At 41.0% G+C, this 26,465-nt stretch overlaps 1 protein-coding gene across 1 annotated transcript in view; it reads left to right on the top strand.

Moving 5' to 3' along the window:
- Positions 1-26,465, top strand: part of LOC118802270 (arf-GAP with Rho-GAP domain, ANK repeat and PH domain-containing protein 1-like) — a 155,507-nt gene that overhangs the window by 64,793 nt on the left and 64,249 nt on the right. The window contains 12 exon segments of the mRNA XM_036562750.1: positions 9,580-9,695; positions 11,088-11,179; positions 11,600-11,712; positions 12,417-12,581; positions 15,513-15,582; positions 15,749-15,869; positions 16,973-17,163; positions 17,821-17,927; positions 19,054-19,201; positions 19,203-19,254; positions 20,225-20,310; positions 20,425-20,607. Of these exon segments, the coding sequence (XP_036418643.1) occupies positions 9,580-9,695; positions 11,088-11,179; positions 11,600-11,712; positions 12,417-12,581; positions 15,513-15,582; positions 15,749-15,869; positions 16,973-17,163; positions 17,821-17,927; positions 19,054-19,201; positions 19,203-19,254; positions 20,225-20,310; positions 20,425-20,607 (1,444 nt within the window).

Here is a 26,465-nt window from a genome sequence, read left to right as displayed (position 1 = left end):
GTTTTTTGTTATTTTATCAGTTTTTGGTTCCTTACAGTCGGTATCAGTATTAGGGACAGTTTTCATATCGGTCAGCCTGTAGAATGTACAATCACTGGAACATACTGTCGTCCAAGGCTGGCTTTGTTTTGAGTTGAGCAGTGTTGTCAGTAAAGAAACTGTGAAAAGTTTTAGTGATGCTGGAGTTAAAGATCATTACTTGTGGGTAACAGTGATGAATACGTTTGTGGTTCTTCACAGAAATGGACAGCTGGTGAAATGTTCTTAATAGCTCAGATGAGTCACTGCACTCACTACTCAAGGAAAAGGTTTGTGATTTAGTAGTCATTTGATGAGTGCTGTGCAGGACTTACAGAAATAGGATTGAGTTATTGTGGTCATGCTACTGAGTTAAATAGGGTGTCCGAAGTTTTTTATAGGTAACAGTAGGTCTTACAGTATTAGAAACCACAGGCAAGCCTATTTGAGATTACTTAACATCTCAACATGGTTTCCGGCACATTTGCACAATGCTAATTATATACTTATATGGTTTTATGTTTCGTATTAGAATTTAGCAACTTCAGCCCGTATATCTGCAATGTTAAAAAAAATTAAATAAATAAAATAATAATAATTCAGGCAGAGCGAAACAGCCAAACTGTTGCTTTAAGAGGAATAATTTGCTGATTCTTTAACCCTAGTTTGTGGTTCTACACCCAAGGCACTGCTTCTCATAGCTAGTTCCCTGAGGTCAGCCGCATTTGTTGCAACAACATAGTTTCTCTTTTTTCCTGGATCCATAAGCCATGCTGATCGTGCACATTTCGTCCAATATCTGCCTCAGTTAGCCTATGTTAACTTAGTCCCAGTGGTGGGAAACCCAAGTCAGCGACTGAGACTTTGCTGACTGACTCAGACTCGCCCTTAACTGTCTTGAGCTTTGATTGAAATTTCAGCCAAGACAGATGAATTAGGACTGCTAGCCTTTTTCTTTGTTTTTTTTTTTATTTTCTCCCCAATTTAGTCACATCCAGTTCCATCCAGCACTAGGAGGACGAAGGCCTAGCATAGGCTTCCACTGAGACCTGTAAAGTGCCACCGCGTCTTTTCGAACTGCCGCTAATGCAGCGTCAATGGGGACAGCTGAATGCGCTCGGAGGAAAGCGCCAACTGACAGATCTGTTACAGCTGCAAACGGGGACCATCTTAGCCACCGCTAACGCAACATCATTGGACAGCTGATAGCATCTTGCTGAGTAATCAGGGGAGAGAGCGAGGCCAGTTGTGCTCTCTTGAACTCCCAGCCACGGATGGCTGTAGCATCACCAGTGATGGAACTCGCCATCTCTTAATGGTAGCACCAATGCTTAGATGGTTGTGCCACTTGGGAGCCCCTAGGAAAGCTAACCTTAAAGCGCTATGTAAGATTTGTTAAACTGAAAGAAGTGGAGAGTCAGGAGGAAAAACACATGCGAAAAAATGTGAGGCGCCCTGTAAAGCCTGAAATATTAACATGAAATAATAGTAGTCAAAGACGTTCGGTCATATTTTGCAGGCCTTTTTTAGACCAGGTCATACGTCTTTGTTTTAACGTCACACATACAGGCGCAAAAAGAAGATCCAGCTCGATATATTTAGGTCTCAAATGAAAAATGTCCAATATATACGAGTGAACATACGATGACAATAGTAAATATTTCACTCACATCTTCAGAAAACACGTCCTTCAACTCACATAGTGCTGCTTTAGTGTTTAACGTGGTCTGAAGGCCAGAAAACACCTACAGAACGTTCTAATGTTGCACTTGTTCGTAAGATGTTCCAAAAAAGAATTTGTGCATGAAATGAACCAGGGTGAATGGGAAGAGAACTTTCTAGATTCTCATAACAATTAAATAACGGTGTGACGCCAACCAAACGTTTGGGGAATTGCTGCTAGGAAGAACCGACACTGTTTCTAACATTACACGTGACAGTTTTGTTACAGTCATGCTCAGTCATTACTGCAACGCTGTGGCCCCTCAGCTCACATCAGATCGGATAAATAATGAGCCTTTCATCATAGAAAAACCTTCAGTCTGATGGGCAGAACGCAGTAAATGTGGTGTTTAAAGGAACAAGGCAAAACAAATGGAAATGGCTGGCTAGCATGTACTTTGAATAGCAAGTCTGCTGACTAGTGTGATAGCCAGTTTAGCTGAAGCTGCCAGCTCATCCAGCTAAAGTTACATTTCTCATAACACTTCAGCTGGATTAGTTATTACACCTGCTAGCTGGCGTAGATAGCTTGCTATATTTAACCAACTGTTTCCTGTTGATTTGCCTCTTGTTTTTGAAAACCACATTCACAGCATGTAGCACTCCGGTTTTGTCCTTCAGACTGAAGGTTTTTCTGTAATTAAGGCCTCCTTATTAAAGTCGTGTAGTATCTGTCAGGCTTTTAGTAGGTTTTTACTCGCAGTGCAGTGCCTGAAGCTAACTAACGTTTTCTACTAATGACCCATAACTCATATGGACATCTCTGGTTAGTCAGTTTACTTGGTCATTTAACCAACTGTTAGCTGCCAAAGTCACATTCATTGGCTAACTTCCAATTAACTTAGGGTTATGTGTCTTACACTAGGATCGAGTGGCACTAGCCATCTGCTAGGATCTGTATTCACATGGTCATGGGTTCAAACAAGGCCTAAAATGGACAAAATACTGTAAACCAAATGCTACTGACATATTGTAGACGGAAATGATTTAGATTTGTTGGATCATGTGAAAGCCTGGATTTATTCCAGCACCTGATGAACATCTATGATATCAACAAACAGGAAACCCAGGCCAAATTCAAACCCATGATGTCCTGAGTCATAGCTGTATTGTGTGACCGCTCGGCTGAGCTGCCACCACTCAGGTCAGGAGGTACAGAGTTAATTCAGTCCGGCAGCTCTGAAGAGGACGGGGCCGGCCTGCTAATGAGCAGAGGCTCGAGGGAGCTGTGAGGAAACTCAACTAATGTCAGTTCAGCCAGGCTGAGTGGGGGAGGTGAAAAAAGGACTGAGCAAACAAAAAGACGGCTTAGTAAACAGAAGTGGAGAGATGGCTACTGTGTCCAGAAACTGACTGTGACCTCGGGTATTCGTATCTGCCGACAACAGGGAAATGCAGCCAGCTTCCCATAAGTTAGCCATTAAACTACAGAGTCATTAGGTGTTGAGCTCCACCACTGTTAGAGGACCAGCAAGGAATTTAAGGGTACTGAACTCAAATAATACTTAATTGGAAGAGTTTAAATACAGTTTTCCCTCCAAGGGAGGTTTTGGAGGTGCGAGACTAATAAAATAGCCACGTAGCTGCAGGTCAAACAGTCCCAGCTACATTAGCTTCATAGCTCCAGTACAGTTATTGCTAGCTTGGCCTTCTAGGTCTATTGCAAACATTGCTAGCTTATGTTAGCCTTTAGGCTCCTTTGCAAATATTGCTGGCTACGTTAGCTTTAAGTGCAAACGTTGCTAACTATATTAGCCTTGTTGCTCCAGTGCAAACATCGCTAGCTACATTGCCACGTAAAACCAATTCAGACAATCCTAGCTACATTAGCCTCATAGCTCCAGTGTAGATATTGCTAGTTAAATGAGTCTTGTAGCTCCAGTGCAAAAACTGCTAGCCACATTAGCCTCATAGCTCACTTGCAAACATTGCTAGTTAGCCATGTAGCTCCAATATAAACATTGCTAGCTATGTTAGCCTCAAGGCTCTGGTGCAAATATTGCTAGCTACATTATCCTCCTAGCTCCAGTGTAAACATTGCTAGCTACATTAGCTTCGTAGCTCCATTGCCAACATTGCTAGCTACATTAGCCTCAAGGCTCTGGTGCAAATATTGCTAGCTACATTATCCATGTAACTCCAGTGTAAATATTGCTAGCTACATTAGTTTTGTAGCTCCAGAGCAAATATTAAAAGCTACATGATCCTCGTAGCTCCAGTGCAAACACTGTGAGCTACGTTAGCCTCATAGCTCCAGTGCAAACACTGTGAGCTACGTTAGCCTCATAGCTCCAGTGCAAACACTGTGAGCTACGTTAGCCTCGTAGCTCCAGTGCAAACACTGTGAGCTACGTTAGCCTCGTAGCTCCAATGCAAACACTGTGAGTTACATTAGCCTCATAGCTCCAGTGCAAACACTGTGAGCTACGTTAGCCTCGTAGCTCCAATGCAAACACTGTGAGTTACATTAGCCTCGTAGCTCCAATGCAAACACTGTGAGCTACGTTAGCCTCGTAGGTCCAGTGCAAACACTGTGAGCTACGTTAGCCTCGTAGCTCCAATGCAAACACTGTGAGCTACGTTAGCCTCGTAGCTCCAGTGCAAATCTAAAGCAGCCTTTTCAGACACTGAACATGTCGTGGCTGATCAGCTACGTTTTGGAAGTTCATTATGTCTGAGGTTGTAAATACTGTAGTTAACACAGTTGTGTAGAAAAATGCATTAAAGTGTGTTTTTCAAAACTGCATTGATTATGGAAAGTACATACTTTTGCTGTTTGCACTTTAAACATGCTTTAATACATACTAATTATATTAACAAATGACCACTTAGTGTTTTTAAATTATAATGAATCTGTGTTTAAATATATATTAAATGCATTTGTTTGTTTTGAGTGTACCCTGTATAACAGTGCTATAAGTAAACAACTAACTGTAGTACTGGATGTAGTGATACTGTTGTGTACTGGAACTAAAATGCATTTAAGTTACATTTCAGTGTCACTAAATACATTTAAATACATTTGTATGTTCCGACAGCAGCGTTACATTAAACAACGTGAAATCTATGTTTGATCACTAGTTAGTTTGAGTTATATCACCACTAAAATGTACCAAAACATACTATAAAAGTCACAGCTTTAAAACTTGCTTCTAAATAGGCCACTAAAGTTGATGACGTATACTCTTAAGTGTGCTTCAGTATGTTTAGAATGTATTGTAAATGTATTTCTGTACAGCATAATAAAGCATAATTTAAAATGTGTTAATTTATAAAAATACACTTTTCAAAATATACAGAAAAGTATAATTTAAATGTCTCATAAAACGCATGAAATAAAAAGTACTTTGTTGTTGTCTGTATGCTATAGATGAACTTAAGTATGTCTCTTTTTTCGGGGGGTGTGTTGGGGGTTTGGAGTGGAAAGGCAGCGAGAGCTGACTGAAGTGGGCGGAGCCTGCAAGGCTTTTGTTGCTTCAGTAGCAGCAAAAGCCTCTTTGGGAAATTCCTACTGAAACCTAGTGATGTGGTGACGCCTCTCTCTCTCTCTCTCTCTCTCTCTCTCTCTCTCTCTCTCTCTCTCTCTCTCTCTCTCTCTCATACACTCACCCACTCCCCTCTCTCTCTCACCCACTCTCCCTCCTCGCTCTCTCTCTCTCACTCATACACTCACCCACTCTCCCCTCTCTGTCTCTTTGTCTCTCTCTCTCTCTCTCTCTCTCTCTCACTCACCCACTCTCCTCTCTCTCACTTACCCACTCTTGTCACTGTCTCTCTCTCTCTCACTCTCTCTCTCACTCATACATTCACCAACTCTCCTCTCTCTCTCACTCACCCACTCCCCTCTCTCACACTCTCACCCACTTTCTCTCACTCTCTCACTTTCTCGCTCTCTTTTACACTTTCTCTCACTCTCACCCACTCTGCTCTCTCACTTTCCATCTCTCTCTCTCTCTCTCTCTCTCTCTCTCTCTTTTTCACACTTTGTTCACTCTCACTGATGCTCTCACTCTCTGTGTTGATTTAATTTGTGTCTTTGTGTTCACAACAGAGAACTGTGCCAAACTCAGAGATCTCGCTTCATGTATTCAGTGTCCGGTAGAAACGCCCATTAGGTACAAAGCTCATGTTTTTCAGTGTCAGAGAAAACAGAAACATATTTTTAGCTGGAAATTTCACTAAACATAGTACAAATGTTTCCATCCACGCTTTGCCTTCGTTACTGCTTGTATTATTTTCAGGAGACTAGCTTTCACTGAGTGTGTTTACATGCATGTGAACTCTTACTCTGATTTCTTTCGGATTTCTCAGTCTGCGCATGTGTGAAAAAAGACGGCAGTACCAGAAATAAGCAGCGCTGCCGTGAGACGGCAACAAAACACTTTAGGAGCGGCGCTGAAACCAAACACATAATAAAGGATTTAAATATTCTTCATCTTCTACTTCTAGATGGTGTGTTTTCCTATTTTCAGGTAAAGTTTCAGTTTTACGTTACGCTTATGTCACGTCTTCTTCTGTGGGTTTACTGGCCGGTTGCAAAGCAGAAATCTGATTACTGTCTGACTTTACTATTACTCAACTGCACGTAAACACGTTGATTGGATCTGATTTTCTGCGGTTATCGGATTATGTAAACGCACTCATTGTTTCAAAGAAATCTGCAGGGATATTCTTCCACACCCCTGAAGTTCAGTCTTAGAAGTTGGTTGCATTTTCTGCTTCTCACAGACTAGGTAATCTTAAGGAAGTCAGTGATGTTGCGGTCTGGACTCTGGAGTGGTCAGTCCATTGTTCTGAGAACACCAGCAGCTTCTCTGTTTCTTCTTTATTCTTTTTTCTTTTCTCAGTGAGGTTCTTCTTGATCAGCTACACATCCTTTCAGACCCACAGCACTGAGTCGTCTTCTCACAGTGGAAGGATGGACAGAAACACCTGTGGATGTTTTCAGATCTGAAGCAGCTTGATTTTCTCCTCTCTCTCAAAGTGCTGTTTATCTGATGGGGTAGTTTTGGTGTTCTATCAGGTCTGGAGTCTCATTTTTTTATGTTTTAAATACATTTTACAATTTAAAACTCTACTTTTTGGAAACTAGTTTTTTTCTTTTCCTTTTGGCATTTTCCTCCAGTTTTCTCCCCAGTTTGGCGCTGTCCAATTCCACCTGTTAGCTAGTTCTCCCCTAGGAGGGTGAAGACTAGCACATGCCTCCTCCGAGCCACGTGAAGCGCCACCGCTGATTCAACATCATTGAACATTGGACAGCTGAACGCACTTGGAGGAGAAAGCTAGCTGCCAATTCTGTTATGTCCACTAAGAAACGTTAAGAAAAGTAAGAGGGGGAGAAAGCGACACCAGTTATTCTCTCTTGGACTCCAGTCTCCTGATGATTAGGCCACTGCTTAGACAGTTGTGCCACTCGGGAGCCCCTTGGAAACTTCTTAGTTTTTCGTTTCCTCATGCAAGTGGATTATGTTGTATCTAATCTTCTTTAGAAATATCTATAAATAAATAACTTTTACCTAATGTCTGTTCTGGAAATTAAATAAACTTTGACTCTTGCAAAGTACTGTATATTATACACACACTGAGCACTTTATTAGGCTCCTTCAATTAGTTTCAATACTCATTGTCCATTTTATCAGCTCCACTTACTATATAGGTGCACTTTGTAGTTCTACAGTTACAGACTGTAGTCCATCTGTTTCTCTGATACTTTGTTAGCCCCCTTTTACCCTGTTCTTCAGTGGTCAGGACCCCCATGGACCCTCACAGAGCAGGTACTATTTGGGTGGTGGGTCATTCTCAGCACTGCAGTAACACTGACGTGGTGGTGGTGTGTTAGTGTGTGTTGCGCTGGTGCGAGTGGAACAACACAGCAGTGCTGCTGGAGCTGATGGACAGTGTGTGGAGATACAAGACGGTCTTCTTAATAAAGTGAATGATGAATGTATTAATATATTACGCACGTAAACTTGCAGCAAAGAAATGTCCTGTTGAGCTGCACATCTTTATACAAGTCAAGCAGCAAATGGGGAGCAAATGTACAAAACCAACATTAGCAAACAGAGGAGAGGAAACCTCCCACACGTGCACTTTCGCTCTCTCTCAGTGACATGGGTGTACACCAGCAGCAGAATTTCATTTTCAGTGGTGTTTGTTGCGGCTGTTGATGTGAAAAGACCTGCCCATACATTGTGTTAATCTCTATCACAATCTTGTGCTTTACAGTATTTGTATCAGCTGCAATATGCAAGTGAGACCTCTAACCGGTCACTTTCTTACTTGGTGCTGTGAGTGTCCTGACCAGCTGCAGCTCCAGTTGAGTTCTACTGTGGGTGCTTTGATAAATCAAGATGTTCATGTACTCCAGCAGTAGTAACTTATTTTGGTCAGACCCATGCAGGCCAGTCTTTGACCACTAGATTGGTACATCTCGTACTGTAAAATGGAGTTGTTGTCTAGCAGTTTGGCTAGTCAGTACTTCAGTCATTTTACTCTTATTTTCTTACCTTTTTCATGGGTTGCAATTTTTGAGCTAGAACCACAAAACTGCGGGATCATGGATCCTTTATGGGAATAATGTGCTTTTGCTTTTGGAACCAAACCTTACAAACCACATCAGGGACCACAGCAATGTCCTAGCAACACCTCACCATCTCGGAGACCAATACAATGGTCTAGCAACACGTTAGCAACCTGGGATCCCATAGCAACAGCTCAATAACAAATTAGCAACTAGCTGGGATTCCATAGCAACAACCTAGCAGCTTCTTAGCAACCACCTGGGATAACAAAATGCCTTTAGCAGCCACTTGGGATTTCATCGCAACGGCTTTGTCAAGCCAACTTAGTGTATTCCACTTCCAGTGTTTATGTCAGACAGTGTTTTAGATCAGCGGACCACCAGTGGGCTGTGATGCACCCTGTAGTGGTCCAAGGGCCTGTTCTCAGGGGGAGGCAGTAGTTCGTAGTGGGCCGGTAACGTCACTTTCATAAAGTCATAAAAACATAACTGGGGAAAAAAGATGAACTTAATAATTAAAAATCAAAGAAACAAGTGTTTTCAGTTTATAACCAATATACGTACAAATAAAAACACTGCAGGAATAGGGTAAATAACCGTTAGCGTTTGGGACAGCTCGGCCCGGGCCGCGCGATGCAGACAGCGAGCCAGAGATGGAGAAGTTGCTCAGGGTGCTTTCACACCTGCCTCGTTGGTGTGGACCCATCAGGTTTTTTTAGTTCGCTCCGTTTTGATATCTGTGAATACTCCACCCTGTATTTCGGTTTGCTGAACTATTCCGATAAAAGCCAAGGGTCTCGGTCCACTTCCTGCTTGTTTTTACGTCTCATTCTTCACAGACTTATTTGCTCTCATATAATTTTTGGACTACAGTGACATGATCACAGTCCACATCTACCTCCTACATGTCTGTTCGTTTTGCTTTTTCCCCCTTTTTTAACATCTCTGCAAATATATGTTTTTAACATTATGTAATGTTTTTTTATTTAGGCCTAATTTTATTTTTTGGTTTCTGTGATTGAATTGAAATGGACTCTCTGATCATTTTCAGGCCCTGATTCTCAGATTTTCAGTGTCAGCACTTAAGAAAAGAAAAATGCTGTTGTATTTCTATTGGCTGCTGTGCTTTGTAGTTATACTTAGAAGAGCCTTGGGGTGGGAAAGGTTGAGAACCCCTGTTTTAGATAAATGCTTTTAAACATTGTGCTTAAGTGCTTTTGCACAGTACTGCATATATGTTAATAATGTATTAGGAGTGGTATTGCAGTATTCAGTGTTATAATTGTATATAATAACATCCCCTCCTTGTCCCTCTCCAGCTCCTCTCCAGCAGATGATCTTTTGGATGCGGATCAAGCTCCGCACGTCCCACCCCGACCCAAATCTCACCAGGAAAGCCCCAAGAAAGGAGTTCCTTTAACCCCCTCTCAGAGCAGTGAGTGGACTCTCCCGAAACTCTCCTCAGAATCTGACCATGTTGTATAAGTAAACTTTGCTGGGTTTCAGTTTGTGTTTAATTTCAGTTGGTGTTTGATTTTTGTGTTCTAATTTCCTGTTAGTATTGTCATCATTTCAGGTAATAAATTGTGAATTATTCTTATGTATTATTGTTACACTCAAGAATCCGTATTGTTGCCCATCTTTGCTAGTCCTCCAAGCTTCTGATGCTCGCTGTACTTGGCTGGATGGTAAACTCTAAAGTGTTGTATCTTGTTAATGGTGTAAAAAGATAAATTGGTGTTTGCTTTAGACTTCGCAAATGATATTGGCTTGATGTGAGTCAGGCATTATTAAAAACTGTCAGACTAAATGTTTCCTCTCAGTGCAGGGAGTGAAATTTGGTCTGCGTATTTTGTGTCACTGGTTGGATCTGTACCGACCAAAGTAAAGGAAAATTGATTACATATTTAAGCTGAAAACAGGCCAGTTCCGATCAGTCTTTCCATCCCTAGTTTTAAACCGTCATTACCAACAATCGCTAAATGTTGAACGGTGCTAAGAGAGTACAGTGGAGCTGGCTATGCTAGCGCTATCTTGGGTGGCTCAGCAAACCACAGAACAGGATATTTTCTGTCTTTCTGTTGCACCAACACCAGTTACTCAACTTTACTCGCTCAGTTTTAAGTCTTTATCCTCTAATTTTGTGTCAGTAGCGCATCAGCGAGGACTGAACCATTGCTGCTCCCTGCTACTTACACAGTACATCGCTAGTCAGATTACACAGGAGTTTTTCTGACCATGCCACACGTCTTTATTCATTAATGTCGCGCACAGGGCCGAAAAAGCAGGTCCGGTTTGATGTTTACGTGTCAGTTGCAAAATCAACATTATGCTAATAAAGCTGTCGTGAGTAAATAATGAGTAGGTAACAGTAAATATTTCACTTACATCCTCAGAAGACACCAACGGCCGAGCCACACCTTATTAGCCACCTGGGATAGCATAGCAACGGCCCAGCAACATCTTAGCAACCACCCTGGGATTTCATAAACTTTCCTCTTTCAGTTTAGGCTGCAATTCTTAACTTCATTTTTAAAAATGTATTATAAGCTTCCAAACACTAAACAAAATACAAATACCTGTTTAATGAACAAATACCCGACAGTTCAAATTATTCGGGCCAACTCTACGTAGGACATAATAGTTAGATAAATGAAACCAGTTATTGTGCAGTTACTAACATAAAACAAACATGTAGATTATAACATAATACAGTAGTTGTTAAGTTAATTGATTATATAAACAATATTCCCTTTTTTGTGTCCTTCTTTGGCTTTTCTCTAACTTGACATGCTCTCTTTCGTTATTCTGCCCCTCTCTTTTTCAGGGCTGGTGGACTCTTCGGACAGTTCAGATGAGTATGAGGACTTGCACATGGACAAATGCGGAAACGGTGATCCCTTAGACATGGCAGACAAGGTGCGTGTGTGTGCTGTACCAGTTGAAAAGGAGAATAAAAAGTGTTTCTGATAGAAGTGGGCTGTGCTTTTGATTCTTGCATGTAGGACTTTGACCTTTTCAGCTCCTGAAATATAAACCATTTATATATTTTGTATAATAGTGGCCACTAGAGGTTCTGAATCTGTGGTTTAAAAATCAATGCTTTGGTAAATGAAAGCAAAACGACTCACAAAAGTGATCAATATGTGGAAGTTTTATTCATAAATCTCGTCTTGCTGTTTTGTGAGTGTAGCTGAGTGTAGCTGGTCAACTGGACACCTACATTTGCACCCCATTATAACGTACCTGAGCAGCGTGTGTGTTCAACTGCATGCTAGACAAAATTACCGTCCAATATAATTGAGCAGTCTCTTGACTGACCATTGTGTTGTTCATTAGAGCACGTTCCTGCTGGTTCCTGGCCAGTCTAAGCCCCGCTACAACAGCCTGTGCAGTGACGATGAACTGCTTGAGGATGAGGGTGACCTCTGTTACGAACCTGTGCCGGACAAGTGAGTGAGCTTTTGACCTTTTAACGCTGTGATGCTTTTTGATTGGAAGCAATTTTTCCATTTTTATAGTTGTTACTGAATATTTTATAGTAGCTCTAAATAGTTTATAGTAGATATTGAATAATTCAGTCTTTACTGAATAATTCATTGTAGTTGCTGATTATACCAGTTATAGCAGTTACTAAATATATTTCTGACCTGAGTCAACAACGAAAGTTCATCACAGAACAAAAGTGGGTCCACATCAGCCGCTTGTGAGTGATGTGCACTGTGCCTAAGGTCAGCTGAAGGAAAGAGCAGTGTGACTGTGAGCACTGCGGAGAGTGCAGCGTCTCACTGCTCAGCATTAAAGGCCACTTTTCTTAGTCTACACCTAACTCCCCAACCGGGAGATTTAGGAGATTAATGAAAACCAGAGGATTTTCATAAAGTGACATTCTTTCTGCCAGTATATGACTTCGCTCAGAAGATAGAAGAAAGCTGTGTCTGTTTTGTTATAACTTAATATCTAAATTTAAGGAGATTAGAAATAATTTAGAAATTACTGGCACTAGAATCTCCTTCGGTTCATTAAAAGTTATGATTGCTGCTGTAAGTGCACCATTTTGAGATACATGGTTCTGTTGTGACAGCTATGAGAAGCTTTTCAGTGTTTGAGGTTTATTAATTATTTTGGATTTTTTTAATCTCTCTGTATGTTTCAGGAGAGATTTGTGGATCGAGGACTACGGCTCACTTCCCAGCTCTCAGAACAGCATCTATCTGCCAACCACAGGACAGGTTTTAGCCCAGCCCCCCAAAGCAGACTCCACCCCTCAGCTCACTCCAGTCATTAAGATGGGCTGGCTAGACAAGAACCCTCCACAGGGGTAGGACTTTTTTTTATATTCTTATAGTGTTTCTTTTGAAATCAAAAGTGTTAACGGGGAGTTTTTCCCCCCTTTGCTGCAGTAAAAGCCTCTACTCTTCTGGAAGGCTTTAGAAATTAGTGAGGTCTGGTACTGATGTTGGATGATTTAGTTCTGGATAATTCCCACTCATCAGGAGTTGGCTGGAGTTCCACCAGTTTAGAGAACACAGTTCGACTGCTCCACAGCTCAATTTTGGGTGGCTTTATAGCCCTCTTACCGACGCATGACATTGAGCATTGTGACTATAGGATGTGCAGCTGCTCCAGAGGGTCCCATTCTGTTGGTCAGTGTGTTTTCTGGAGATTATAAAAGCTGTGTGCAGGTAAATGGCTGTGTTGCTTTAAAGTCACTAAATTCACTACAAAGTGTGTCTGGATTAAATAATGTAAATATGCAGTTGCCCCCCTTTGTGGTTATAACAGTTTCTGCACTTCTGGGAAGGCTTTCTACAAGATTTTGGAGTTGTGTCCATTCAGTCAAAAGTGCATTTGTGAGGTCAGGCACTGGGTGTTGGACGAGAAGGCCTAGCTCACAATCGACATTCCATAGGTGTTCAGTGGGTGTGAAGTCAGGGATCTGTGCAGGCCACTGGAGTTCCTCCACACCAAACTCATCAAACCATGTCTTAATGGAGCTGCTTTGTGCACAGGGTTACAGTCATGCAGGAACAGGAAAGGGTCTTCACAAAACTGCTGCCACAAAGTTGAAAGCATATAATTGTCTAAAATGTCTTTGTGTGCTGTAACATTAACATCACCCTTCACTGGAACTGAGGGGCCCAAACCCTGACAAACAGCCCCAGCCCATTATCCCTCCTCCACCAAACTTCACTGTTGGTGCTTTACACCACTCCAGCCGACGCTTGGCATCGCACATAGTGATCACAGGCTTGTGTGCAGCTATTTGGCCATGGAAACCCATTTTATGAAGCTTATAATGCACAGTTCTTGTGTTAATGTTGCTTCCAGGGGCAGTTTGGGGCTCTGTAGTGAGTGATGCAACAGAGGACAGGTGATATTTACACGCTCTGCGGTTCAGCACATATGTGTGTATATGTATGTTTACATATATGCAAGTGTCATCTTTCATGTTTTGACTAAAATAAGTACAAGGAGAGACTCTACACTGCAGCGAATTACCACAAGCACTGAATGTGTCTATGCAAGTTCATGTACAGATACCACATGCTGTGGTTTGAGTGCTGAGAACCAGATCTTTTTTTTTTTAAACACCTTCATGAGAACATATTGTTTTGTGGGTGAGTTAGTTGGATGACAAATTCTGCCTATGGCTGTGTTTCCTGGCCAAAATAAGTGTTGTACTGGACAAAGTAGAAGATCTTTACAATTGAACAAATTATTATTGCAGTTTAGACCCAGGTTTAAAGAAACAGTTTGCCAAAAAATCTAATTTGAACAGTTTCTCCCCCTTAGCCCAGATGTAGTTGATCAGCCAAGGCATGTTTGGTGTCTTAAGTTTATTGCTTAGTTTGGTACTAGAGGCTAATGTATCAAACTGCATGCCTAAAGCCATGGATGAATTGTTGAGTAACCTCAAATAGTTGTTAAGTAACATCAGATAGACTTGTTTAAGAGGTTTATTGCAAGCTCTTATCTATAAAAATGACGCCTGCAACACGTTCCAAGAAAGTTTGGACAGGAACATGTTTACCACAGTGTTACAGCAACTTTCTTCTTAACAGCACTTAATAAACATTTGGGGACTGAAGTCACCAGCTGATACAGCGTGAAATCAAATTTTGCCATTCTTTTATTATACAAGTCTTCAGCTGCACACCATACGGTACCATGACAGAACCTCACTTTTAAACTTTACGCTAGTAACAGTCTGGATGGTCCTTTACTTCTTTGGACCACAGAACATGACTTTCATTATTTCCGTAAACAGTCTGAAAAGTGGAATTGTCAGACCATTATACATGTTTCCACTGTGCATCAGTCTAGTTCATATGAGCTCAAGCCCAGAGAAGTCAGCAGCGTTTCTCAACATTGTTAAAGACTTTACAACATTCAGCATTATGATTCCACTGTGCACAGAACAGTCTTAACTTGCATTTGTGAACACAGCAATGATCAGCATTTAATGACGGGAGTTTGTCAAAGTATTCTTGCACCCATGTGGTGATGTCTATCATAAAAGCTTGCCGGCTTTTAATGCAATACAATGCAGTCTGAAAGGTCAAGGATCACAGGCATTCAGTTATGGTTTCCGAACTTGATTTTTAACACATTTTTCCGAATGCCCTGAATCTTTTGATGATATTTTGCACCATAGAGGGTGAAATATCTAAAATCCTTGCAAACACTCATTGAAGAACATTGTTCCTAAACGGTTGGTGTATTCATGGGTGCAGTTTTGGCAAAGTGGTGAGCCTTGACCCATCCTTGCTTATAGAGGACCAGCCTTTCCAGGATTCTCCATTTATACTCAAGCATGTTTTCTGAACGTTTGTCTTAAATTGCTTCTGTCACAACCTTTTTAAAACTTGTTGCAGGCATCAACTTAAGAATGATCATATATTTACAAAAACACAGAAGTTGATGTGATAAAACATTAAATACCTTGTCTTTTTACTGTTTTTGTTTAAATATAGATAAAATATATCTATTTTTCTTTGCATTTTACTTGCTGTCTCAGCTTTTTTGGAACTGAGTTTGTATGTAACATAGCGAGAACAGTAAAGGCAGTCCTTTTTTATAGATAACAGCATGTTAAACAGTGTCTGCAGTCTCCAGTTCATGTATGATTGTACTTTCCTCTTTATTCCAGTAGGAGGCACTGCTGTAGAACTCCAGACCAGAGCAGAGTTGTGTGTGAACCATATCCAGATAAGGCTCACTTTGTCTGGTTTGTGTTTTTTCTTTGTAGGTCACTGATCTATCAGCGGCGCTGGGTCAAACTGGACGCTGATTACCTGAGATACTTCGACAATGAAAAGGTGCAATGTCTTATTTTATTATCTTATTAATCCAGCAGACATCTTCTCCATTATATAAGTATTGAAGGTGAATATAATGCCAGTGCAGATCACTTCTTTGTATAATAAAATGTCTCATCATATTAAACATATTTATTATTCCTTTCTTCATGTCTTTTTTTCTTAGGATGTCTATTCAAAACGCATCATACCAACCTCCTCCATCACGGGGGTGGCTAATGTGGGAGATCAGAAGTTTGAAGTAGTCACGCACAATCGGACGTTTCTTTTCCGAGCGGAGTGTGACTGTGAGTGCAAGCACTGTGTGTGTATGGTTAACCAGTATAGATGTAAATGCTGTCTGTAAAAAAGCAGGCATTCTTCACTTTAACCTTGTAGACTAAAGTAAAGTTTCAAATCCAGTTGCTGAAATACAGAACTGAAACAGCATCATAACTGTCTGACTGCATTTCTTAATATTCTACGAAGTTTAAAATGGTCGTCAGTTTTGTTATTACATCTGCCAATGATTTCATAAAGCCTCAGTTGATCAGCTTCCACTTTCTGTTGAAGTCAGCTGTTTCTGTGGTATACTCAATAGCTGAGGTGTCTCGGGGTTGATACTAACTGGCCAGTATACTATGTGTTGTTGAGTGACTGGTCTCACTATTAAGCATTAAATCCTTTACATGATACATTTTAAAGCCATCGTAGTGTCACAGATGTTTTCCATCACCATTACTAACTAAACTACTGCCACTACCTTTAGCCAGCAGAATGAGTTACTTGTTTGTTACTGCATTACTAAATAAACTACATTACTAACCATAGTTAACTGAGGCGGTTATAGGTGTAGTGTTTGTTACTGTTATGAACTGAGCTACTGTTACTAATTGTAGTTAACTAAAACAGTTATAAGTGTAACTTAGTTTTGTTATTACACCACTAACTAATGTTACTAACTGTAGCTCACTAAAGCAGTTAGTGTGACCGACTACCTCCTAAACTAAAAACTACAAACTAAACTAATACTACTGACTGTTGCTGCTGTTATAGCTTTACTGACTTAAGTAACGTTACTTAGATAACTACTGCTTTACATAGTATAACTAACTACTTTACATTACTAAATTAACCTTACTAACTGTAGATAACTAAAGCAGTCACAGTATAGCTAGCTACCTTTTTATTATATTACTGACTAATGTGACTAACTGTGGCTAACTAAAGTAGTCAAAGTGTAGTAAAGTGTTATAGTGTAGTAACTTTATTACTGGGCTACTAACTAAACTAACATTACTATCTAACCAGGATGAAGTAGCTATTATGTAATATACTTTTATATCAGTAATTTAATAAAAGACAGTTTAGTAATTTAACTATAATTTTTTGCTCTCTGTTTGTGTGTCAGCTGAGAGGAATGAGTGGGTGTCAGTGCTGCAGGATATGACAGGTCCAGCTCGTGCAAGAGTGAGCAGAGAGTTGACCCTTAACCCCTTGGTGACTTGTGAGATGAAAGGTTATCTGGAGCTGCGGGGCCTGCGCTCCAAACTCTACACCGTGGTGTGTGGAGACAAAGTCTTCCTCTACAAGAACGCTGAGGTAAAGAAGCCGGGTTTCTGCGTTTGCCTGTGTCTGTGTGGTTGCAGGTGTTTATCTGTGTCAGAGCTGCACAGTGTATTGATTATTAATTTAATCATAATGGTGATGAATAACCTTATAGATACTGATATAGCAAAAGACCACTACATGCTTCTGAGCCCTCTGACCGATCACAGTGTTGTTTACTGTGTGCTGTGAGTATTCTGACCAATCACAACTCCAATTTAGTTTCTGTTATGTAATCCAAATAAAGTCAGTTATTGTGGTCAAATTAATGCAGGCCAGTCTTTAATTATAACACATCAAAGTGACCAGTGTGTCATATTGCAGTTGCAAAATTTAGCAGTTTAATCACATTGTGGTATTTTTTAATTAATATGTTTTGCCTTTGTGTCGTCTTTCATTGAACTCCAGTGTTGTGGTAACAACTGAACTTTTCTTGATCTTTCATTGCCACATTATAGAAAAACAAAGAGTCTGACAAAACTCTGCAGTGTGTGTGTGTGTGTGTGTGTGTGTGTGTGTGTGTGTGTGTGTGTGTGTGTTTTTTTGCTGTATCATTGCTAAACTGACATTGCGAAATGTGTCAGTATGTTCCGTTTCTCTCTCTCTCTCTCTCTCTCTCTCTCTCTCTCTCTCTCTCTCTCTCTCTCTCAGGACTATAAGCTGGGCATTGGGATTACATCTATAGACATGAATGTGGGGAACGTGAAAGACATGGACAGAAGAGCGTTTGACCTGACCACTCCCTACCGTATATTCAGGTCAGTCATCTATTTGGCCATCCATCCATCCATCCATCCATTGTCTCTTTTTGATGGACACAGTCACTGAATTATGCGTCCTCTGTGTGACCAGATAAGATCCAATTGTACTGCATAAAAAGCTTCTGAATACAAGTACAAGATTGACCTGGGCGCTTTCACCGGGCCGGAGTGCGTGAAGGCTCTTGGTTTGGGACTAACTTTAGCCCCGCGTTTCCTCCATCATTCGCTTTGTTGTTTATTCTCTCACCTCCTATTCAGCGCTCAGCAGATGCATTTCTGCATGTGTAATTATATGCAGATACCTAAAACAGATTCTGTTTACGCTAAGTGGTAAACATGGTCAATATCGGTCTCTGTCCACCTCTGAATTTGTTTTGACTGATCTGATCATCGTCCGTTCATAACGCATCCTGTCCGTGTTTTGCACCTGGGTTTTTATGTGGTCGAGTGAAATGCAAGTTAATACAAGATGTAAACAGGCCCTTTTTGACAGGACCTAATCACTGTCATTTTCTGGTCAGAACTGACCACACCCTACCACATACCCAGGTCTGTCATTCATCCACCCATCCATCCATTCATTCTGTCTGTCCCTCCTACCCCCTCTGTCCATCCATCTTTCTATCTATCAGTCTATTCACCTGTTTTGACAGCCCCCATTTACTCCTGTTTTCAGTTGAGTCAGACCTGACCATTTCCTACTGCATATTTAGGTCAGTTCTCTGGCCATCTTTCCTTTTGTTCATTGATTTTGTACATGCTTTATTTTACACCTGACCACTCCATGCTCCATTTACTCGTTCTTAAATCGTTCCTTCACCTCAAGTCTGATTCCCCATCATGTGGGTTGGCCAGCTGAAATAACGTGTTCTGTGTGATCTGGACGTGTGTGTGTGTGTGTGTGTGTGTGTGTGTGTGTGTGTGTGTATACATGGGAAAGGGTTGATTTCTGACCTATGGTATGCAGCTTCTTTGTGGGTGTACGTGTGCACGTGTGTCTATATTATTTAACATTTAACATTTATTTAACATTAAAATATACTTATTTTTCAGATCAGATGAGCCAACAGTTTTTGTATTTTGTAAAGAATTACAACAGCGGCTCTCTGTCCTCTCAATGCAGTTTTGTAGCAGAGACTGACCAGCTAAAAGACCAGTGGGTGGAGGCCATGCGCAACTCCATCGCAGAAGCACTGTCCAATTATGAGGTTGCTGAGAAGATATGGGGGGAGCCAGCCAATCAGAAATGTGCCGACTGTGGTGCCATCCAAACCCGAGTGGGCAGCCATCAATCTGTGTGTGGTCTTCTGCAAACGCTGTGCAGGTAAACATCTTCAGGCTAACTCAACAACCTCAAAAAATAGCCAGCTGTCTACAATTTCACTACAACACCCAACAAACTACAGCTACAACAAAGCCAACTAGCTACAGTGTAACTACAGCACCTAAAAACTACTGCCACAATACCAACTAGCTACAGCTTAACTACAACGCCAAACAGACCACAGCTACAACAAAGCCAACTAGCTACAGTGTAACTACAGCACCTAAAAACTACAGCCGTAACACAGCACAAACTACCTACAGTTTAACTACAACACCCAACAGACTGCAGGTATAACAAATCACAACTAACTACAACTTAACTATAACATCCAACAAACTACAGCTACAAGAATACCAACTAGCTACGAAGTACAAACTTTCAAGCTACAGCTATAGCAAAACCAACTATCCATGTTTTCACTACACCAAGCAAACTACAGTTACAATAGAACCAACTACCCACAGCCTAAAACCCAACAAACTACAGCGCAAACAAAACTGAATTAGGCACAACCTAACAACCCCCAACAACCTACAGTAAAACCAGACTTGCTCCAATTGACCTACAACGCCCAACAGTCTACAGCTTCAACATGAAATCCAACTAGCTATAAACCTAATAACGACACCTAGCAAACTACAACTTTAGCAAAACCAACTATCCGCACTCTGACTACAACACCTAACAAACTACAGGTACAATAAAAGCGACTAACAAACTACAGCTCAAACAAAACCAAATTAGGCACAACCTAATAACAACCAGCACACTACAGCTCTAACCAAACTGAGCTACAACCTAACTGCAACACCCAGCAGACTAACGAAACCAAGCGCTTACAATTCAACTACAACTCTTAACGAACAACAAAGCTAAACCAGCTGTAGCCTAACTATGATACCCAACAGACTGAAGCTGTCTCTCTGTCTGTGAGCATAAATGACCTTTCCTCTCCGTTTGGTTCTAGGAGAGCACCGTGGTCTCGGCCCCAGCATATCAAAAGTACGGAGTCTGAAAATGGACAAGAAAGTGTGGACTGATGATCTAATCCAGGTAAAATCCAGAATCTTCTGTGTGTGTTCGTTCTTTTAAACTGCCATCTGTCTTCTGCTCCTCCTGGTACTGAGTATTTTCCCTCCCTCCATTATTCTGTTTCCTCTACAACAGCTGTTCCTGGTAGTGGGCAACGATCGAGCCAATCAGTTCTGGGCGGCTAACGTCCCTCCTAGTGAGGCGCTGAGTGCGTGCAGTAGCAGCGAGGAGAGACGGCGCTTCATCGCAGCTAAATACCGCGAGGGGAAATATCGGCGTTATCACGCGCTCTTCGGCAATCAGAAAGAGCTCGACAACGTAAGTCCATCTGGTCACGAGCGGAGTTTGAGTTGTGTGCTGGGTGCTTGTAAAGAGTGTTTCATTTTTACAGATATGAACAAACATTGAGACAGTCTCTGGAACTGAACATGACCAGTGGGCTTCATTTAGAGTTTGCCAGCCTTGTCATGACTTGACTTTCAACTGATAATGAAGTAGGTTCTTTATTAAGGGTACTGTCATGCCTCAGTTTTTGTATACAGGCTATAAGTGTGGCATTATGCTAGAGCTGCTTAAGAGGAGAAATACATGACACAGCCTACATCTCAGTAGAGCCTAGGGGTGTCATGAGATGCAAGTTAATATTTTTTTTTGATACACGGTTCGCTGTGAGTTGAATACGGTTAGATTTCATGCTGTAATGATTACGGATGATTTCTTTGGTTTGATTTAACACAATCCACTATATCCCTGATGTTTCTCAGTCAAGTACTATAATGATGGACAAAGAACAGTAGATTGAGTGCCAGCATTGCTTAATGCGAGGATCCCATACCTGTGCTAATAACTCACATATGCTAATTAATTAGTGAAATCACGCAAATGTGTAAGTTACCGGAGTGAGAAGAAAACGCAGGGCTGAAGTTAGTTATTTGAATTTTTTAAAGGTGCGAATTCACGTAACTCGTTCCATGGGAATGTTGACAGCTACTGATTTGCACCTCTATTCAGTTATAGAGTCCACCTCTATTCCACCTCTATTCCAGATCTAGTCCACAGTCTGCACTTCGCTGGGAGGAATAGAGCCATGTTAGAAAATCCCCTCTCACTCATTTCAACCACACTTAATATATAGAAACACAAGATCTTATCGTAAATTTCCTTGTAAATAACATATTAGGAAGAAAAAACATAAGATGTGCTCTAAAATTTACAGAAAAATACCACATTTAAGTTTGTTTCCTGTTAAGGATAAGTCAGTGTTAGAAATTCAACAAAAAAAAATAAATAAATAAATAAAAACCATCTAATTTGACCAGTGGTGATAAATGACAGCTTTTCCAAGGAAGGAAAACAATAATGTTAATGTGTAATGAAAGTAAGTCTTAACATGATTTTAGCTTAGAAAATGAGCCAAACTTTTGCAACTTTTTCAACTGTATATGAAAAAATATTTAATATCAGTATCAGTCAGAATTCCCATATTTTATAATAAATATCAATAAAAATGAAGAATTCATGTTGGCAAACATGGCATTGGGAACACCCAGCTTTTCAAAATGTTTTAAAAACAAACGAGCTTCTTTTCTTCATTAGTTTACAGTAAGTTACTGTATTAAACAGAAAGCTGACTCTGCTTTTTCCTCTCAGACACTCCACTCATCACTCAGGTGTTTAAACCATCTTTGGGCCAAAATATGTGCTTAGTATGTGAACATGTGCCGAATATCTGCTCTTAATATCCAGCTGTTATATGCTAACATCACTAAACATTTAGTGATGGTTTTCCTTTTTATTTAAAGTTAACGAGAATGGGAAGTCCTAACACATTTACTTTCCACGTAGTGAAGCGTTAGCATGTGAATCGTGGTATCGGGAGAGCTGAGTATTTTCTCTCGTTTATAGCTGGGAGGGTGATGAAAGGGGGAGGTCAGACATGATATCACTGTTTGATATTATTTTTGCACGTTATCAAAACTCAAAAGACACTTTAGAGGGAATAAAAAGTCTCTAAGTTCAGGTCAGAGATTATGGGAAACCAGGAATTTTGTCTTTTAGTGTATTTTCATGCATAGTTTTTAAACAGAACCAGACTCAGTTCCGTTAAAGTGAACCTGAAAGTGAACCAGCTGCAGTAACCTTAGTTCCTTTTGTGTTTACAGTGTAAGTGAACGTTAAAGGGGACTCTGTTCTCTTTCTAGTCCTTTTTAGCATTGATGAGATCTCAGACCAGTTATTGTTCACACCACAACTCCTTTAGAACTCAGACCCCATCTAGGAAACGTTGCATTTTGGGTAGTGTTTAACTTTAGCACACACATTTGAGCCCATAGTAAAATACTCCCAATTCCAATAGTGCAAAGCTTTGTCACTGTTTTTCATAATTTTTTTGATGTAAATACATTTCTTTATTCAACATGTATTTCTTATACCATATATTAGTTTTTGTCACTGTTTAATTACAGCAGTAATCATTTTGAGTGATTTTAATTCAAGTAGGGGGTTTTGCCTGCATGCCTAACATCAGCTTTAACATGATAGAATCATAGTTCTGCACTGCTGACTTGTCACAATATCTCAGGCAGGCTTTATCCTGAGTAGTACCCTATATATCATCTTTGGTGGTCTGTTTTTACCTGCTAAGGTGCTGGAAAACTGTGGGTGTTTCCATTCAATAAGTCTTGAGGTCTTTTGACCATAAAGCAAAACACAAGGCGGACTGGGGCTGTTTTTTTTCACAATGCACAAATCAGTTAAACCACAAAATATTTTTCACCCTTAATAAAAAGCCTTAAAACTGTACTCAGACCACACTGGGGCTGTTTAAAGGGGTCTGAGTTCATTTGAGGTATTCGGATGTGCACGGAAAACTGTGACTCAGCAGTCCACTTGGCGCAAGTGTGAATACACCAATAAATGACACAATGAATCATACTTGATTTGACCGAGGATGTGAGCTAACAGGGAAAACAAAAGCTCATTTTTGATTTAAAGTTGACTTTCATTTAAAAGTAGCTCTGAGAGAATTTAAATCGCAGAGGGCAAGATGTTTCTAAACTTTTGATGATGGGCCACGTTCCGCAAAAAAGTCTCAGCCAGAATGTAACGTACAGACAAACAAGTCATGCAGTGGCCCTAGCTGAGCACTTTGAAGGCCAGCTTGCCTTGACTGGCCCTGAAATGGACTATTTGTGGCATTAAAATATGGGGGTGGACAGGAACATCTGCGGTCAATGTATATCCTGCAAGCTGTATCAACTCTTGCATGAACATTTTCTTTTGTCGGGAGTCAAAGTAGAAAGTGAATCAGCCTGCAGGTGGTCAGGGTCAAAGGGTCTGGGCCTTCTCAGGGTCGCTCGACCCCTCTCAGCGTCGTAAAAGCGTGAAATCTTGAGCACTGCTACTTCAAACGTCTTGCAGAAGCAGTTTTTCCTCAGTACATTCGTTCACAGTACTGTGCAAAAGCCCATCCTAGCTTAACTGCCAGTCAGAATGGCCATTAAGTACAAGTTATTCATTTTCCACTGTCAACAGTAAAACAGCAAATCCATAACTGAAAACTAAACAACTAAATATATTTTTCCAGTTAATGTATCCACAGTTTACCTTCATTACAGCTTCCATACTTTTAGGAGACTTGCTTTCAGTTTTTCAAAGAATCTGCAGGGATATTTTTCCACACCTCCAAAGTTCAGACCCACAGCGCTGAGTTGTCTTCTCACAGTGGAAGGATGGACAGAAACACCTGTGGATGTTTTCAGATCTGATCAGCTTGATTTTCTCCTCTCTCTCAGAGATGAAAGCTTTAAGTGCTGTTTATCTGATGGGGCAGTTTTGGGGTCGACCAGCTCTTTCAGGTGGTTGTTAGGAGCCTCATTTTCACTGTATGTTTTAACCAGTTTAGATCTGCAGTTTTGGAAGCTGACTTTCTCCTTCCTTATGCAAGTGGATTATCTAGTCTCCTCAGCGGTATCACCTGAAAAAGAACTTTTAATGGCTATTTAATGGCTATTTTGACTGAATTAAATAAATGAACATTGCACAGTTCCATACACGGGGGGACATTTTCAGCTAGAGGGGACAGACTCATCTTAGAAAATGTTCTCATCAGCTTGCAGGGTATTCTAGTATTTTAAGGTATTCTAGTACTTTAAAGTGATATTTTGGTGGGAAATTAAACGTGCACAGTGGTCCCACTTACTCCAGCTGTGGACATGTTTGGTGTCTGAAATTTGCTTCTTTAGTTTTGCTTTGGAGATATGAGCAGTGGACTTGTTTATGTGGTCTCTGACATGGTAAGACAAACTATTATCTAGAAAAAAACACGTCATATAGCTAAAACAACTGACTACTAGGAGTGCAGGTAGGGCAGAAGCATGTAGCACATAGGGGCCTATGGGACTCATCTGGTCTTTGGACTCTTATATCGCTACTTATGCCAATAACTCATGGGTAGCTATGATAATGTCAGGGGTGTCAAACTCAACCATTAAGAGGGCCATATCAAAAATCTCAACAGATCAGAGGGCCAGAGAGCCGTTCTTCATCTCCGCCACTTTCCTGATGCCGCTGCAGTCAATACAACTCTGCGGTGTTTTGTTTCATAGTGGTACTTCCTTCATTACAGCCACACCATCTCTGCAAACGAGACAGATATTGGACGTAAAGGTATTTGAGCTCCCACCTGTCCTGAAATCCCCAGTGTTCGTTGTCCACGTCTCACTTTTAGCAAACTAGGTGTTTTTTAGTTAGCCAAGTATTTATATTGGTTGGACTGCTGCTGAAACACAGCTGGTCTGTCTGATGATGTGACCGGTGTGGTAGGATTGAGGTGTAACCGCTGTCCCGTAGGTTGTTGTTGGGGGAGGGGGGTTGGAGTGCACTTTATGTTGCAGTGCATGTTGGGGATTGTAGTGCAGCACACTGTGAAATGGGCTAATATTAACAGAAAATAAAAACAGTTCCATGCTCTGGGCCTGGCTGAGCCTGACTTGGCCTGCGGGCCTTGCGTTTGACGCATTGGATATATGTCAACCATTACCACTGATTTACTCACCAAGTTAGGGTTTGAATAAATAGACGTGAGTAAACAAGCAAATTGCCTTTTGCAGAAAGGCTCATAAAATCCAAGTTACAACACTCAATATGAGACTTATGTAACAAGTAGTGGGAAGTTCTGGTTTCAAAATGTCAGTTGTTTCAGCTCTGTGTTGTACTTTGTATGTTTGTCTATATAACAGTCTGTCACACAGTGTCAGAAACCGCATAAGCGAGTCTGTTTGAGATTACTTAACCCTCCACACAGTATGAGGTAAGTGATGATTAAGATGTGCAGATTGGACGTTAATTGGTGTGCACAAACTTCCATTACTTGTTAGCTACTTTAGCCTCTTCGCTCCATTGCAAAGCTACAGAAACTGAATAAACTTCAGACACCAAACATGTCTCGGCTGATCGACTGCATTTGGGTAAACTGTGTCAGTTTGTTTTGTGGCTGTATTCTCACTGTAAGTGGTCAGCACATATGGGCGGGTGTTTTCAGTGAGGGTGGACTCACTGACACTGAACAATGTTCTCTTTGGCTCATGAGGAACTGCAGAGCCAGCCATGCGCCACTGTACTGTGGTACGTTAAACACACACACTGGATGACCACGTCATGCTCTTGTTGGTGTTTGTTTGCAGGCTTTGTTTCCTCTAGATGACTCCACCCCCCTCTGGCCTCCCACTTGTCACAGAATTTCACTCTCTGTCTCTCTCTACTGATTCTCTCCGTCCCCTGAGAGGGGATTTTCCCTTTTCAGCACTGAAGCGACTCCTTTTCTCTGGACTTTGAGACTCCTCTGTGCTCCCACATGACGGTTATAGAGCATAGATAGAAATATATAAAGAGAGAAACAGACAGAGAAAAAGAGAGCGAGAGGTGGTGGGGCATATTTTTCCCTCCACGCTGGTTTGTTGATTTGACTGTCTACAGGCCACGCCCCCCTTTTTTCACTGGGTGGGTGGGATTTGGCTTCTAATCCATCCTAGTTGATCATGGGCCTCTTCCACACCCACACAGACTCTCTCTCTCTCTCTCTCTCTCTCTCGCTCTGTCTTGAGAGTGAGTGTGCTAGCGTGACTTTTATGAGTACAGAGTACACAGGCTGGCACATGGATGTAGAGTGACTCTGC

This window comes from Colossoma macropomum, unplaced genomic scaffold (genome assembly GCF_904425465.1).
Source record: "Colossoma macropomum unplaced genomic scaffold, Colossoma_macropomum, whole genome shotgun sequence".
Taxonomy (NCBI): domain Eukaryota; kingdom Metazoa; phylum Chordata; class Actinopteri; order Characiformes; family Serrasalmidae; genus Colossoma; species Colossoma macropomum.
This window is presented reverse-complemented; position numbering and strand designations above follow the sequence as displayed.